The following is a 16946-nucleotide window of genomic DNA, read 5'->3' as shown; positions in this document are numbered from 1 at the left end:
TGTCCTCTTTTGCGCCACCCTTCTTCCTCAGCGTCAACCGAGGTCTCGACCTTCTTTTGCGCCACTTTAAAGCGAGTCGCATAGCCGTCGTGCCTTAAGCTAGAATCTGGCCTTTAGCTGCCTTTACGGATACTAATTGACTAGCATCGTTAATTACTCTGGTTTGATCTCTCGCTCGTGCTCGATTCTGCGTCCTCCGGGATTACTTTTCCATTCCCTTGGTTTATTTGCGCGTGTGTACCACGCGCCAACGTTGAAAACGTTACCCTTTCCTGATGCCATAAACGATAACAGTAATAATAGTAATAAAAATAAATAATGCAGTACTGTTTTGTATTAAAGCTATACAGTATTTGGTATCGTGCGTTAGTGTCATTTCACCGTCTCCGGCGCAATGCAAATAATATAATACCTCAATTCAGTTCTTGTCAAACAGGTGAAAGAATCGTGTAAAAAAAAGTTATTGTACATAAATGAAAAGAGTATAGAATAAATGTAATTAAACAAATAATTATATCATTATTTCATAAATTATTATAAAAGTATTTTATAATACTTTACGAAATAATAATATAGATATTTCTACTGGGGAGGCAATAGTGGGCAAATTATCATGCTCGCGTACGTACAATAAATTTCGTGATTGCTACAACTTTCAGTTCGCAATTTTTTACATTTGGTGCCTTTGCCGAACGAATAAAGTAGAGTGCGAAGCAATGGCATACAAAGGCATATTTGATGTTAATGTTCGTAGAGAGTGTGGTACCAATAGTGCATGCGAGCACTTTGCAAATCGCACTGTAATTATCAACATTACTAGAAAACTAAGTAGAATTGTGCATCATGTAAAGTTGACAATTGCATAAGTTGCCAATCGTGTTGCTAATTTCACTTTTGTCTTAATCAGCATTAATCAAAATAAGAGATGTACTGAAATAATCGTGCACACGCGTTTCGCAAAAACCGCGATGGTATCGCATTGCAGCGAACGCGTTGACTATTCTCGTCGCTGCACAACGTGAGAAAAGATCAATCTGAAGGAAAGTAATTTAATTTGTGTGACGTCGAAATAAATAAACCCCATCAATCATGATATTTATCCTGCATAATTAACGCATGTAACACTTTCTTTATACAAGTAACGCAACGTAAGCTGTCCTAGGCGCTACCTGAGATCGTTGCGTAACAATTGTCGATTTATCCGATTAACGTGAACACAATTCCCAACTGGAATTGTAATAATAGAGCAAAATATGTATCGATTCCACAAAATGAGGAAAAACTACGTAGAAGTTAACGAAGCAATGAAACAATTTCATTGTTGAGGTCCGAGACTCCATCCCGCGCAATAAAGTCTCTTCGACTTTATCGTATCGTACTTTATTTGAATCGGAATAATTGCGAAAGAAATCAGGAAGTCCATCGAGCTATCGATCAAAATTCTTTTGAACGAGGCAAGGAATCATAACTATGTTACCCGCCAAATTTGTTTATCGTAATTCACGCGCGGGACGAATAAGAGAATAATTGTTGTATGGTGGTAGTGGTTGTAGGTAGGTAGATCGCACGTGCCGCGATCGCTCGATCCGATTCCGAAGACAGGATGACACGACGGTAAATTAAAGATGAGGAACATGTGTGTCGCATGTGACTATGTACACTAAGCGTGCTTCTCCCGAGAATGTGCGGCTTCTCTCGCTTCCCCATTTAAATACAATATGTATAACTGTATATGTACGTACTTACGACAACGTTGCGGAACGACTAGACTGTGACCCGACTCGAACTCTTCTCTGCTTCCTATCATCATCATCATCATTATCATCATCTGCTTCATCTTCTTCTTGTTTCTCTTCTATCTCGCGCCTCCTACTTTTTCACGACATTCACGCAAAACGCTCCCACACGCACACACGCACAGCGAGTCTCCCTTTCTCTCTATACTATGTACAGGTATTTACAATGGTATACAATTAATGCGCATTAACGATCGCGCGCGCGGGTAAATTAACGCGTCGTCGGGGGGGTTGAATTCTCTGCGAGGAACGTTAACGAGCGGCCGTTGTCGAGGGCGCGGGCCGCGACCGAGATCCCCGACCGACAGATCGGCTAGTGGTTGTTTTGTCGCAATGCTTCATCGCCATTGCATTACGATCATTATCGTACACCACCCGTCAGCTGGAAGGCTCTTGAGCTCCCGTGAAAATCGCGACAGGGCACGAACAGCAATGCATGCTGAAGCGATCGCTTGATTTATGTACATTCGTACATAAGATTAATCCGGAAGTATTTCATCTAGATTTTCTTTTACAGTAATAATTCTAGAGGGTGCGCTTCGACGATGAGCTGCGTGTCGGGGGTGATCTCGACTTCCGCAAGCGAGCGCGGGATTGGAAAGTCGCTCGATTTTGTTGCGAGGATCTCGTCGCGCTCTCCCGATCTCGAAGATTTATAAGGATGACGTGGGAAAAATGCAACGGCTATCCGGATGAGTTTTATGACTCGGTGAATTTTTTTGCGCTTCTACGGTGTGATCGATCTGCGGTACACGGTAATACGTATGTACGGATACAACGGCGGACTTTTGTCGCGATCTTTGCTTTTCTCTGCCCTTTCTCAGCCCATTACTCGCGGAAATGCGATCGAAACAAGAACAAACTCAACAGAGCGCAATTGTGAAGCGTCTGTGGAAAAACGGTATAAATCCTGAACATAAGTAAAAACAAATTAAGAGAAACAGATCTCTTCAGTTATGAGTAAGCTCGCAACTCAAAGCGCCGAAATCCTGAATATAAGTAAAAATATTAAGAGAAACAGATCTCCAGTTATGAATAAACTCGCGACTCAAAGCATCTTTGCAATAGTTGAATTTGCAGCGAGCGAAATGATGGGTGTAATAAATAAAAATTCATTATTGTTTCATAAGGGATACTTACACCGTTTCCTACAAACGCTTCATGATTAACCGCACGATTCAAACAGCAGTATTCGCATTCATTATCACCGACTTAGTAATTAATTATCTTTTTCCTTCCTTTTCGCAGAATTTTTGTTTGAAGAAATTTCCTAGCAGCGCAAGCTCTTCGTCGTCTAATTCTACCTCGTGCCTTTTCGTCCAGAAATGCATCTCGCGGGTCGAATGTTTAAAGAGGGCGACGTCGAAGACCTCCAATTTTCTCGATCACGAACCTGTGCGGTTTTTGTTTCGTCGTTGCTCCGTGCCTCTCCCACACGTTCATTTGTACAATGTTTCATCGACCGTGAAGGATCCATTAGGTCCCGAGGGCATCCTCCCTCGTTTCCACTTCGCCTCCCCTCGCTGCTTTACTTCGTTGTTGTCCAATCTTTCTTCCTGCCCTTCCTTCTTCTCGTCGTTGAGCAAAGAACTTCTTCAGCGACGCGACAAAGGACAGCGAGCATCGTCCGCACAGTCGAGTATGATTCTTTGGTTTTTCCGAGGACGACAGTGGCCGGCGATACGCGGAAATAAAGGAACGACGAAAGTCACGAGGGAGAATTCCTCCTCGTTGCATCCTGTCCACGGCCGGATAGGAGTACCCTCTTATCGAGGAATTTCGCCCTTTCCGACCGCCCGATCAGCCTTGTACGTCCGACTCGGTTCTTTGGTTTTCCGCAAAAGTGTGAAAGAGTGCGCAGCGATAGAGGACGACTAGGGTCGCGATTGCAAGTTCCAAAAAATTTCAAGATCTCGATCAATGAAGGAGAATGTTTTTTCATATCTTCCGCATTTTCCTTTCTATATATGCATATATCTTTGTGATATTCTTCTTTAATATCTTCTACGTCGCATCGTGTGGTTGCTTCGTTTCCTGAAAGCACACGCGAGGATGCTTTTCTCGTGGCAGGATGTCCAGGATGTCCCCTTCGCAGCAACAAAACGTTTTCGCGTCCCTTTGTCAGAAGAGCACAGGTACGACGGTTGTACCTCATGATATCGCCCGCGTGCTATCCAGATAAAGTAGGCCGACGTCGCTGTTCGAAAAGCGGGATTATCGGACGTATCATGGATTCTCGCAGCCACCACGAGAAGACGGGAACCTAACGAAGATATTCCGCTCTGCGGCGCAAGTAAACCGCGTTCGTCGATCGCGTCGCGACCACTGCGTCGGCATTTTTCCGCCCCTTGCGGATTTCTAATCAGAAATACATCACATCCGCTCGCTTACGCGCTTCTCGCTTCCTTCCGACGAGCGCCCCGCATGCCTCCCTCGGGTATTCGCGCACGAACAGGCCGGCTTGGAAGAAAATATACATTACGAAACACCGTTGACGCGCGGAGCTTCCTTCTCGCGCGAAGCTCGATCGAAGTCACGTTTCTCTGATGAGAAGAAAGAACGACGACCACATCGCGCAGCTCCCATTCTTCACTGCTTTCTTATGTCTCCCACGCTTCCGGCGAACGCTTCGGGAACGATCCGGCCATCGGTTTAGCACGTCACCGAAAAGACGACGTCGTCCTCTCGGACGTTGCTCGATGACGGTGTCCTTCCATCGTGTCCCGTCCACCGTCTCTTCTTCTTCCTTTTCTTCCTCTTCTTCTTCCACGGGCAATGAGCTTCGCGTTACGTGTGCCTCGGCTGGCCGTACGCGAAGCTGACCTCACGTCATGGATAGTCTGGATGCATCAGATTGTACATGATCGCGAAGATCGTGCAGGCGGCGTAAACGCCCAGGGCGACCCACCAGAGTAGTTGCTCGTGCAGCCGCTGCTCGAAGTTCTTCAGCACCAGGAGGCCGATCGTCAGGCCCGCCAGGGCGCCCGTCAGATGGGCGACATACGATACCGGCGGGCCCATCTGCTCTGCCGCGTACCTGTCGTAGATGGCAAAGCCCACGTCGGCGCTGGCTGCAATCAGAGAGATTTGGAAAATCATATTAAACGCATATGTTAAACAAAAACATCATTATTAAATACTGCAAAGTTATTACGCTCGGTTTCGAAGAGCTTCTTCTCTCGTATCTCGTATGCCACTTTACGTCTTGTCGACGAATTCTTTATTTAATCATTATAATGCAGCTTATATAGTTGTTACTCCAGGAGCAGTATAACCGCGTATATTTTTAATCAACTCGTTTATTGGGAATGATGTATGCTGCAATGTCGGGAAATGAAGGAAGAAGATAATGCTCTTAGCGTTTTCTCCGAAGAGTTTTCCTGGCTTTCCGCGCAACAACAAAGCACTGATGAAAATGGTACATGCAGTAGAAGGGTAGCATAAGAGAGAGGGGACAGGAACGAAAAAGCGAAAGAGAATAGAGCGGAAAAAGTAGAAACGCCACACGAAGAGCCGAGCCGCCGGCTATTTGGTGAAAAGCTCTTGAAGTGTCGTCGAGCGAAGAGCTTTCCTGCAGCTTTCTCAGCAGCTTTCTTCTACGTCTGCAATCGCTGTCTATGACTGCATAAGTTCATGGTGTCGCCGCAAGAAATCCGCGTCTTCGTTAGTTAATGCAGAAACGAGTTTTGCGCAAACGGATTAACTTTCATCTTTAGCCTGGAATACTACTGAGGATTTTTTACATCTTGTTTTATCATTAGTCATCCTATTATAATTCGAACAATTATAGTAAACATAGTTTTGATATTCTTAATATAAATTGTGGCAATGCATTTCTCGCTTTAAACGGAATTAATTTAATTCCGTTTCACATGAAAACTCTCGTTTAATTTCTTAAAATTTTCTCGTTTTCTCTTTTACGCTATGACAGTCTCCGAGCTATTTTAGTATCCTCGAGTATCGCATTTTTTTATCAATTTTAATTGTCGGATTCATTCTCGCACGAACCTGATGACTCGATAAACACGGGCGATAATACCGTGATCACATTGAAAATTTGACGGAACAGCCACCTGTTCTGCTCGCAGCAAACACTCCCAACGTCGGCGAAAACTCTCTCGTGGTGATCACGGCACACGCGACACATCTATCTTTTAATTAAAACTTTAGAATAGCGACGGCTTTCCCTCCTCTTCCTGCACTTCCTGCCTCTTACCGCGACGAAAAAACGAGGAAATTAAAATTTTTAACGAAGAGTATCGAAATGAAATGCAAGCAAAAAGAATGGAGCATCTGAGTGACAACAAAAGAAATAAAACCAGGAAATGAAGAAAGATATTAAAACATAATGTAATAGCTCTTAAGTAATAAAAAAAAACGTTTCACATTTGTTATCGATTGTACTAGATTCCACGAAAAGAATAATTCATCGTAATAGTTAATCGCATTTTAAGCATTTTAAGGTCGGAAAAGTGGAAAATTGCCGGATATCGGGGATATTCCTAAAATATGAGAATTCGAATAAGATTCCCTCGCGAAATTCTGATTGCAGTTGACAGTGGTGCATTTTCTTCGCGTCCCGAGGTGTCATGGAAGGCCGGGGGGGACACTTCGCAGATTCCTGCGAGGGTGAGAGGAAGCGTCATTTGCATTCGCGGCTGCATGGATGACCCGCTTCCACGACGCGCGTTTATCGATCAAGTCGCGTTCCGCTCGTCAAGCTCCCGCGCGCGTGGGGATTGTCATGTAATCCAAGTCGAGGCGCGTAGATCGGAGCGGAGCAGCCCGGGCTGTTACCACCCGCGGACAGAAACTACGCGAATATATTGGGAACGGCGAGACAGAGGGTAGGGCCGATGACAACGACAACAAGGGAGAGAGAGAGGACAAGGGGAGGGAAAGCGGCGACGGATATCCGAATCCGCGCTGACGGTAATCAACCCCTTAAACAAGGTTATTGAAGACTCGAGAGGCTCCGTCGGGGTGAATTTGAGGCGACTCCAGGACCACTAGAACTGGATAATGCGCACGTATAGTGGCGGTCAGATTACGCGCTATACGGGTCCTCTCGATACTAGAGTTCTACGTCTTTGCCAATATCACGCTATTATTACGCTATGCCGCCATAGGCACCGGGTGCTCTAGGATTATATCTTGCTGCGAAGTGCTTCGCTTTAATCCCCGAGGACGCGTCTGCAAATTCGCAGCCCTCTTCCGAAAGTCGCTGCTGCCGTGCAAAGCGGCTAATGGGGTAGCGTGTGAGACGCCTCTCGAATATCATCCCTCAGAAAATCATGCTTTAACGTTTCTGTTGGATTTCCCGCGTCGGAAATCAACCCTTTTCTACCCTAGCCCGTTTCTTTGTCTTTATCGCGAGTTTGCGATCTTTGGAAATCTTTACAATCATGATTAGCCATCTACGCGAGTACTTGTGGTACTCGCTTTGTCTCACATTCACAGTACCCCTCGATTCATCCCTGACGAATTCATCCGCTACGTTTAACTCCTATTGGCGAACAAAACGCTGATTAATGCCATCGCTGACGTCAATGGTCAGTCGTCCTCAAGAGCAGTTCGGAGATATCGAGTAAGCAAGTACAGCGAAGGCGGATAGCTCTGGTCGAAGTGGTTTTCGAACCAGCGATCGGTGGGGGGAAGTAGGGTCCACTTACCAATAACGAAGATGCCGATGAGCCGAACTATCCCGAACTCCATATTGTTATAGTTGAGGAGGACGTTGGCTAGGTGCGCCGCCAGAAGGGCGTAAACACCCCCGCTCGCTCCAACGAGATACACGTCCGTGTCGAACACTGACGTGCCCAGCGAACCTGAAAACCGACAAATGTGATTTCTTAGTGGCTTTTTACAATTATTTCTTCCTGGATGTATCTCTATAAAATTATCGGCTTAGCGCGCTTTTGTGTTCTTCGTAACAATAACAGCGATTAATATTAAAATATAATATATTACTCTTTCTTCTTGATATATAAATAAAACATTTTAAAAACCTATTTCAAAAAATTGTGAAATCAAGTTTTATTTTTCTGCTTAGAATATATTTAAAAAAGTAAATTCGCAGAGTAATATTTTTACTCTGGGATACGTGACAGCATGAAATATAGCTTCAATATCCCAAAGTTCACAGTATCGAAAGATTATATTTTTACTCATACCGTTATTCCACCTCTCTCCTCTTTCGATTCACAGATACACGGAATTATGCAATCAACGAAATTTTTCACGAAAAGAGCCGGCCGTGTTTTTACGAAGCTATACGAGTTTCTCGCCGAGGGAGTTTCAGCTACTGTCTGTCGAGCCGGGAAATGCTCGTTCCCGAACAACCGCGGAGTACGGGCGAAATTTTCCGCCCTCGCCGCCCTCGGCGAATAAAATAAGAATAATATTCGCCTAACAACTCGAAGTTCGCACGGCCTCGCGCTCCGGTTTAACGGCGCCAAACGCCCATCCACCCTTACTCTCTCCTCTTTCCCTCTCCTTCTCTTGCCCACCCTCTTCCTCCAGTTCGTTGGGAACATCTGTTGCTCCGCGTGTAATGTGGAAAATGCTCGTCGAGAAACGAGTGCACGCCATTGGAATTAGAACACGGTCTATAAAGTGCTCCCTTTTATAAGGATCCGTACCCGTTTTCCTGCAAACCTTTTTGAATACAAATTATTTAAATGCAAATCGCCTAACACATTCAACTGCGGAGTGATACATGGATTGCCGAATCCAGTAATTCACGAGACGGCAAGTCACGATACAACAACCGCTTCTCAGATAATCAATGAAAAGTTGTGAGGACAGAATAAGAATAATAAGAGCAGAACTTTTAAATACTGAATACCCAGGTGGAATGACGAATTAAAAAAAATACATTCCTGTATGCGGATAGACACAGAACTTTCCGTTACTTACAATCAGTAAGCTTCCTTTGAGTTTAACGCTCCATTCTGTTCACTTACGTCCATGGTGGACGTCGTCCGCAGTGCCGTCGTCGTTTCGTCAATCCGCGCACGGTACAAAGCGCTTCGGGCACGGGCTAGTCCGGTTATTAGAAGCGGTATTAGGGCTCCTACCTCCGAGTATACCTGCTCCGTAATTTGACAGACTGCCCACGGCACACGGATCGCAGTAACAGGGGATGGTGGTGCTCGCTGCAACGCGCCCGAAACGCGCGCCAACAGAGCGGGAAGTGGTCGATACGCATTTGACGTCGCATTCGAAATTACGGGTAATCCGGTGAACATTGTTGGACAAGGTACATTCCCCGACGCGTGATTAAACTCATTCGCTACGCACGGGAAACGTATCCTTCCTGCGCCTCGTGATCCTCGGTTAAAGCTGAACCGTAAAGCCTCTCTCGCTAATTTCATTAAACCAATGATCTCACGGGAGTCGTAGTAGTGAGATTCACGTGCATCCCGATCATGTAAATCGCGGATGTCTGTCTCGATATACCGTTGCATTACGTTTTACATGATGAATCTGTCCAGACCAGAGACAGCCTGACCAGCGACAGAAGACAATTTGACGAGAACATCGCAATAAGGGTAGCGCGTTTCGACATACTCGGGGGGCGACACGCGCGTTTCGCTCTCGAGTCTGCGGAGCGACGGACGCGTAACAATTTCCAACCCCCGACAGCGCAACGGTAATGCATCAGATACACGATCGCTAGTTAAACATTAATATCATGCCGGACGACAGGCGGATGGTGGTTCGAGAATCGATGCGGCACCGCCCGTCGCCTATATATCGCGGGAAATGAGCGAGGACATTAGTCGCTTCCTCCGTGGAAACGGGGGCGACTGACGGCGGATTGGTCCGGCGATTCGGCGCGTCTGGGACCGGCGACCTGCGACCACCATGAACACCATGAGGACCGTGACATCTGGGTAAACTCGCTGACCGATCATCTTCCACCGCGAACCTAACTATCCGGTCTTTCCGAGAATCTTTGATCCGTCCAAAATTACGAATCGCGTTCACCCTGACAACGTCCTGTCCGATTTATTAGAGCTAGCGCTCTCAATCCACCCCGTTGACGTGCAAACGGGATTGAGTTCTCTTATTTCTCTCAGTCGCGTGTTCTCTCCGCGATCTCTGGAGTTCTCCTCTTTAATGACGACGGAAGGAGGGCGAGAAACCGACAGTTTCTTGAATTATAAACGCAGGAGAATCTAAAGATTCAACTTTAATCGCAAGCTTCGGCGGTGCGGGATCATGAAACTTATTCTTCGGGCTGTTTCAAGAGGGCTTTCGCCTTTTCGCTTTAATGGGGTTTTAATTCTTAAGCTTCGCGCTCGCGCGCACTTGGTCTCCGCTGTGTTACTCGTGCAATTCAATTTGGATTTCGTTGTTACGCATTGGTCATTAACGCGGGACCTACACCGGCCAGCTCTCTGCTGTAGTAGGTAGGTCGGGGCGGTGGCAGTTAGTTCTCCGGGGGGATGAACCACGCGCCTGTGTTTCGTAAACTACCTCTCCGGCACGGAGTTTCCGCGGAGTGCAAATCGCGTCTAAGCCGGCGCTCGCGCACCGTCGGTGCGGTGCGACGCGGAAACGCATTAAGGATGCAAACATCAATTCACGCGAGTTCGCGAGCGCCACGAATTACCCGCAATGAATTATTAGCGTCCGCTTAATAAATGATGGCAGTCGCGTCCAATCGGAACAAGGGAGCAATTATCCGGAACTCGCGGAATTGGATAGCTTATGCAATCCAACTGCCGAGACCACCGCGCACTCCAACGATCATCAATATTGAGCAATATCTCGAGGATGCGTTTATCGCGAAGACGAAGACCGTCTCGAAACACCAGCGGACTGTCTACCGCGTTCCTGGGAAATTCCGGGCGCTGATTCCAGGCGTGGAAAGCTCATTTGCCTTTAAAGTACAGCATCGAGCACCTGGAGGATGTTACGCGAAGCGGTAAACTGCTTGGCCGCGTGTCTCTTCAACGATAACCAATAGCAAAATAACGAGGGTGCGATGATGAGGATGGGCTCGCGCAAAAAGATCGGAAAATTAAACTTCCCGAAAAAGAAGGCGCGTATCGTTGGTCACGTTCGACATTCGTAACGCGACGTGACGTAATAAAGGTCGCAGCGGCGGCAAAACATGATAAAAGAGCGAACGTAGGGCTCTCGACTGTCATCGCCGGTCTGTTTTATCGTTCTGCCATAGTTAATTGAAAGTTGAAGCACGCCGGCAGACCACTTACCCGCGCAGGGAGAGGCGAGCTGTGGTAATAGACTCGAGTTAACGGATACCGCTTCGAGAGGGCTGCTGATTCCCCTCATCCGCTCTCCTTTCGTCCGACTTAGACGACGCCGGCAAGTATTTACGGTTTACCAACGTTTACCTAACCGAGACAAGCCGTGGCAACGCTATATATAGTTCGCTCGACACGTCTCCGCCGAATTAGCAAATCGACACTCCGCTCGATCGATCCACTTTCGCGTTTCGCTGTTGCGACGTCCATTATTCGTTTTCAGGTCAATCGAAATGTTTTGTGAAATCGATTAACATTTAATACTATTGACCCCGATTGGTTTTTATTAATTTATCATTGACTGGAATTATTTCCCGCGAGCGTTATTTCACCAGAATATCAGCTTTTATGCTCAATTTTGATCAATTCAATATCATTTTAACTTTTACTCCATTCTCACACATGCATAATTTTATTCTATGCTTTTTCGAAATGCTGCCGTGCGAGCAACCGATGATTTAGATTTCTGCAGTGTTACTATTTATATAAATATTTGTCGATAACGCTAGTTTCACTGTGTGCCTGCTGGCACCTCCCTGCTGATACTACGAGAGGCAACCGGTACTCGTGATTAAATTACAAGCCTCGCGATCGCGAGGAACGTTTGCGGAATTAATTAGGTAGTCGTCTTGATCGCCAAGATGCCTGATTCGTGCGCGCCTGAAAAAAAAGTGGAAGGCGAGCGCGTAAAGGGATCAAAAGGGAGTTCTGCACGCTTTCCAGCAACGGGGGGAGGAGTGAGGTACGCGCATACACTGCATACAGATAGGAGAAAAAAAGATAGGCGGGAGTATAACGGCAAAGCGTCTCGCTGAAAATTAGCGACTTGGCGCGAGCGAGGACGGGCGTGATGGCTAAAAGGAAGCGAGAGGAAAAATAAAAAACAAAAAAGAGAAAAGGGGAAGAAGCCGGGAAACGAAGGGGAGTCGCGAAGCGTAATAGAGTCCTCGCGGACTCCTCTCGGGTTATGAAATTCATCCGAGCCTTCGTTAGTGCCTTCGGCTTTACCTTAAGGAAGAAAGCATGAAAGGGAAGAGGGAGTGAAAGAGAGTGAGAGGGAGGGAGCGGGAGGAGAAGTGGGTCGCCGCGGTCCGTCGACGAGATGCACCGACGCGAGTTAATGTCTTCGCGACCTACTCCTATGATTGCAGCGTGCCGCGCTCCGTTCGTGTGTCTGTCGCTTTGCAACTCGCTGCAATCAGCCTGTCCAACAATGGTATCGCTAACTTCACCTAGATGCGAACACGCCGGGGAATTTTACCGTCGACACTCAGAACGTGCCGTTAGTGCTGATCCACAGTGCACAGTGGATACGCTGGAGAGAATTTTATTTCTGATTTGCATCGCGAGTGAAGATATCGCAGATTTTTTGCTGATCGCTTCTGGCACGTCTGGTGGATTCAAAGGTATTTCTTAGCATCTTCGGAAGTTAACGGGGATCAGTCTTTGGGATGATTTTCAATGAGCGATTCAAGTGATCCATTTTCCAGTATCACTTCGAATCTTGAGTCGCTCTTTTTGAATCTTTCGAGTCATTTGAGTCTAAATTAATTTGAATCTGAAACTATTATAACAGTTCGATTTTGAAGGTAATTAATAAATTAATAATTTAAAAATTGAGTGATATATCATCAGAAGAAAACAAATTGATGGAACAGTTCAATTTATTTTCGAATTGTGTTTCAATGTTGGCACTCAAATGCACTTCTACTTTGAACTATGTGATCGAAGTTGTTTGAGTTTTTTGTCTAAATCTTAATTTGCATCGATTAACGATGCATCATAGATTTAGCACTTTATAAAGTGTCACATATAATTTTCGGTATAAAATATCATCGATTAACGACTCGTTAGAACCGATAACGGAATCCAGTGGAACCAAATGCGCAACAGGTGCAACGAAACCAGCACAGAAGCAACGTTCAATAGCAAAAAAGATATGAAAAATGTCGAGGATGCAGATACTCGTGTGATGCCTTTGTTGTTTCTTGACGTGTCCTAAGAAAGTCTTCTATACATATATGAAAAACAAATCCGAGCACGCAGATTGAAAGTTTTGAAACATGCTTAACATCCTGAGCGCATTTATTACTTAAAAGCAAATCTTATCGGCAGGATCACTAAAACCTTTTTAATTCTCTGGTAACAAAATTCAACATGAGGAGAATATTCATCCACGTGCACTTTCTAAGTTTTAATTATTTCTCCTTCATGTTTTCTTAATATTTTAAAATTTCACGATTTAATTAAGACATTTCTAAAATAAAGCAATCCTGCAACAATGCGTGATAAATCATCATTTCGCAATTAAAGTCGGAATCAATTAACAATAGACCAACGTGTAAAGAAAAACGAGCGGATCAATAGAGACGACATTGTACCTCGCGTAGCACGTCGCGTCTTAATGCGAGCAATCGCATTTTTCCCATTCGAATGCGAGAGCGAGGGAGGAACGAAACAAGAACGGGAAACGCGAGAGCCAGCGGACTGCAGGGGGTGGCGGCGCGAAATAAAATGCCCCGTATCGCGCGGACATCGAAGGGGATGGGAGGGAACCAGGTGGGAAAATAGAGCGCGCATTTTAGAAGCGCGCGTGCTAGGCACGTCGATGCATTCGTAAAGAGCCCCCCGGAGGCGAAAAATGGATGGGACGGTCGGCAAGCACCGAGCGAAATGGCTGCAAAAAAACAACGAGCTCCGGAGCATTCTCTCGTAGCGCGAGAGAAAAGTGCTCGATACGCTCTCGCAGCGTTAAAAAATTAGTAGTTAACCACTTAAACGAAACGCTGAACCATGGATATGGGCATGTGCCGTATCGGTGTGTAGTCTCATAGAATTTCTGCTTTATGCTATATTTATTTTATAGCATTTACATTATATACTTATTTTATAAGCTATTTTGGAACGTTACAAGAAATTATTGAAAGATATTCCGTTGAAAAATATTTTTCTATTAAAAAGCACAGCTCGGGTTCGTATAATTTTACGTGCAGAATTATTCACATGCAAATTAATCAGTGATACGCGAGAGTTACCGAGTTTTAAATGGTTCCGACATTTCTATTAGTGACACTGCAGAGAACATTAATTTCTGGTACCGTCAAAAATATTTTCCGTATGGAGTGAAAGTGAAATAATGAACATAATGTCTCTTATTAATTACTGCATTGTTAGCTTTATCGCTTTTAGAGAGATAAATTAGGAGCAATTGTGCATCGCGTGAAATGAGCTTGAAATTTACGCAGCGCTCCGTTACGTCGCATGACGCCGATTATCTTTCACATCTGTCAGATCTGCGGTCGAAATCCGTATTCGTTCGTTATCCATACAGAATCCCGATCATCTCTTTTTGTAATCACCGCCGCACGTCATACGTTTGCGAGGGAAACAACAACGCGTTGCTCCACTCGCTTGTCATCGTTGTGATGTACGAAAGGCACCAGCAACGTCAATCAGACGCCAATTAGATATCCAGCAATTTATCCATAATCCACGCTTGTTAACGAAGAAGGAGATCCGCGGGCAATCCCCGAAAACAAAAGTAATTTTTGTGCGGCGGTGGGCGGCTGGCAAAGTGCAAAAAAAATTCGAGCGTACAGTTAGGCGAATGCGAACACGCCGCTGCATTCGTAAAGAGGCGCGAGTGGAAAGCAGCGTATGGAGAGAACGACGAACAAAAGTCTCCTCTCCTTTCTACTCTGGCACATTGACCGCGCTCGCCAGTTCTGCTACGTGAAATTCTAAACCTCGTCGTGCAACGTGCAAACAAGGCATCATGAGCATCCGGTGGCTGAACGACTCGGGAATTCCCGAACCACTCGCGATCCTCGAATATTGTAGAACGCAGCTTCACGTTGCTGTTGCTCGGAAATATTCGTGCTGGTGCTCGAAATGTTCGGATACTCGAACAGTCCAAATGTCAGTCTTCCCGAGTTTCAAACTGTTGGTCATTTAAGTCTTTCAAGTTATTCAAATTACTCGAAACCGTAACAGCTCGAACTCGAAACTCGAATCTAACGTATCGAAAAAACGAATCTACTTTACAATAGCCCGATTCTAAATTTCCGTAAAATGTGTCGAAGCGAAATCAAACGACGTTTTCGCGAGGAAAGAAAAAAGAATATCATTTTCATCAGCGTTTAAAACTTTCAGAGTTACTACGCCCTTATCTACTACCAATTAATATTTATTATCGAAGGATCCGTACTAGACACTAGTGATCAGCCAGTCGAGTCATGCTTCTTCTTCCTGCGAAGCGGCTGATCTTGACGTGAACAAAAGGAAAGGAAGATCCGAGCGATATCGATATTTGGCGTGCGGATATCGACGCCATCACTATCGCCGATGCAGTTACGGGGCTATCGGGCCATCCAGTGATGCACCGTGAATACCATGTCCACTCGGTGGACACCAATGTGTGTGCCCATACATACACGTGGGCGACGTCGCGACGCGTATCTCGCACACCGGCGTCGCGCCGTTCTCTATGTAACCCGATGCATAAAATATAATGTGCGAGGTACGTTCCCCGGGCCGGGAAAAAAGACGGAACGCCGTTGGAATTTTATGGTTACGGTCGCGATATTTACGACAGCGGCACTAGCACACATGTGCAATGATGGTGTACGAGAGGGATCGACGTTGACAAGGAGTCCCTTTTCCTTTTTTTATGGTGATTCGCTCTCTCACCAGCGGAGAACCCCGCTTCTCTCGTTTTATTTTGCAATGATTAAGCTCAATTAAATGACTTTTCGGATCTCCATCGCACCGTTCGTACGGATAATAGATCACGGTGCTCATATTGTTCAGATATTCGGACAATTTGAATGCTTCTCGAGTTTCAGAAATTTTCGATTATTTGAATCTCTCGAATTATTCGAATTACTCAGAAGCGGTAACAGTTTGAACTCGAAACTCGAATCTGAATCTACAATAATCAAAGTCTAAATTGACGTTTTCTGCATTTGTGATTGTGCATGTTATCATATATGTATACATTATATTAATAATAAAACACGTTACTAAAGGAAACGCATTTGCTCGTACGATAGCGTTGAAAATCCAACGATAATTATCGAAATTAAATGAATGTGAGTGACTGCCGAAATTATTGATACGTAAACGCACTCTTCTCGCATTGTGTATTTTAAATGACCCCAAGAATTAATTGTGTGATAATAAGACGCATTATCGCGCTGTAATCGACGATGTATTTTCTTCGGATATTATTTACCATTTCGAATATTTTATAGAATATACGATATGGCTGTTATCGATCATTCGGTAATGGAATGTCATCGGGTCGGGTTCGATATTTATTGCCAGACCATCGGGAAATACATATAACATAAATGTAACAGCATTAAACAGGATGTGAAAGTTATTACATCACGTTACAATCCTAATATTGCCGGCTTCGAAAAAAAAGGAAATGCAAAATTTTCCTAATAGAAACATGCGTTTGAGAATACGCGGTGCTTTTCTGTGACCGAATTTTTCTGCCTTTATTAGCTCGTTTCTCATTATAATCTTGATTTTGACGTCACGCGGCACCGCTCATACGATACCGCTCATTCGGATCTAATAAGATTAACGTTTCCAGCGGGCTAACATCCGGCATGAGGCAGTCGCGCGTCGGTGCGCGAAAATAAAAAATTCACGTTCGCGGATATTCAATCTCGCGTAGCGAAGAGGGGAAAGAGAGCGCGTCGTTTCGAAAATGCCGAAATTTACAGCGCGCACGTTATTCACGCCCGGCGACTCTCTCTTTTTTCCACTCCAGTTTCTCTCCTCTCCCTCTCGGCGCGCTTTTTGGCGGAACTTTCGGCGTCCTGAGCGCGATCATCGACACGCAAAATTCCGGATCGAGAGA

The 16946-nt window shown here is 45.3% G+C and overlaps 1 protein-coding gene across 3 annotated transcripts in view; it reads right to left on the bottom strand.

Moving 5' to 3' along the window:
• The window catches only part of LOC105285210 (protein rhomboid), a 367945-nt gene continuing 350999 nt past the window's right edge, over positions 1 to 16946 (bottom strand). For all 3 annotated transcript variants that reach the window (XM_011349284.3, XM_011349285.3, XM_011349281.3), the window contains exons 9-10: positions 7469 to 7624; positions 1 to 4867 (exon numbers count right to left, since the gene is read on the bottom strand). In XM_011349284.3, coding sequence (XP_011347586.1) covers positions 4626 to 4867; positions 7469 to 7624 — 398 coding nt within the window. In that variant the 3' untranslated portion in view covers positions 1 to 4625. The remainder of the gene's footprint in view (positions 4868 to 7468; positions 7625 to 16946) is intronic.

Source organism: Ooceraea biroi, chromosome 5 (genome assembly GCF_003672135.1).
Source record: "Ooceraea biroi isolate clonal line C1 chromosome 5, Obir_v5.4, whole genome shotgun sequence".
NCBI lineage: Eukaryota > Metazoa > Arthropoda > Insecta > Hymenoptera > Formicidae > Ooceraea > Ooceraea biroi.
The sequence above is the reverse complement of the archived record's forward strand: the minus strand, read 5'-3'. Positions and strand labels throughout refer to the sequence as shown.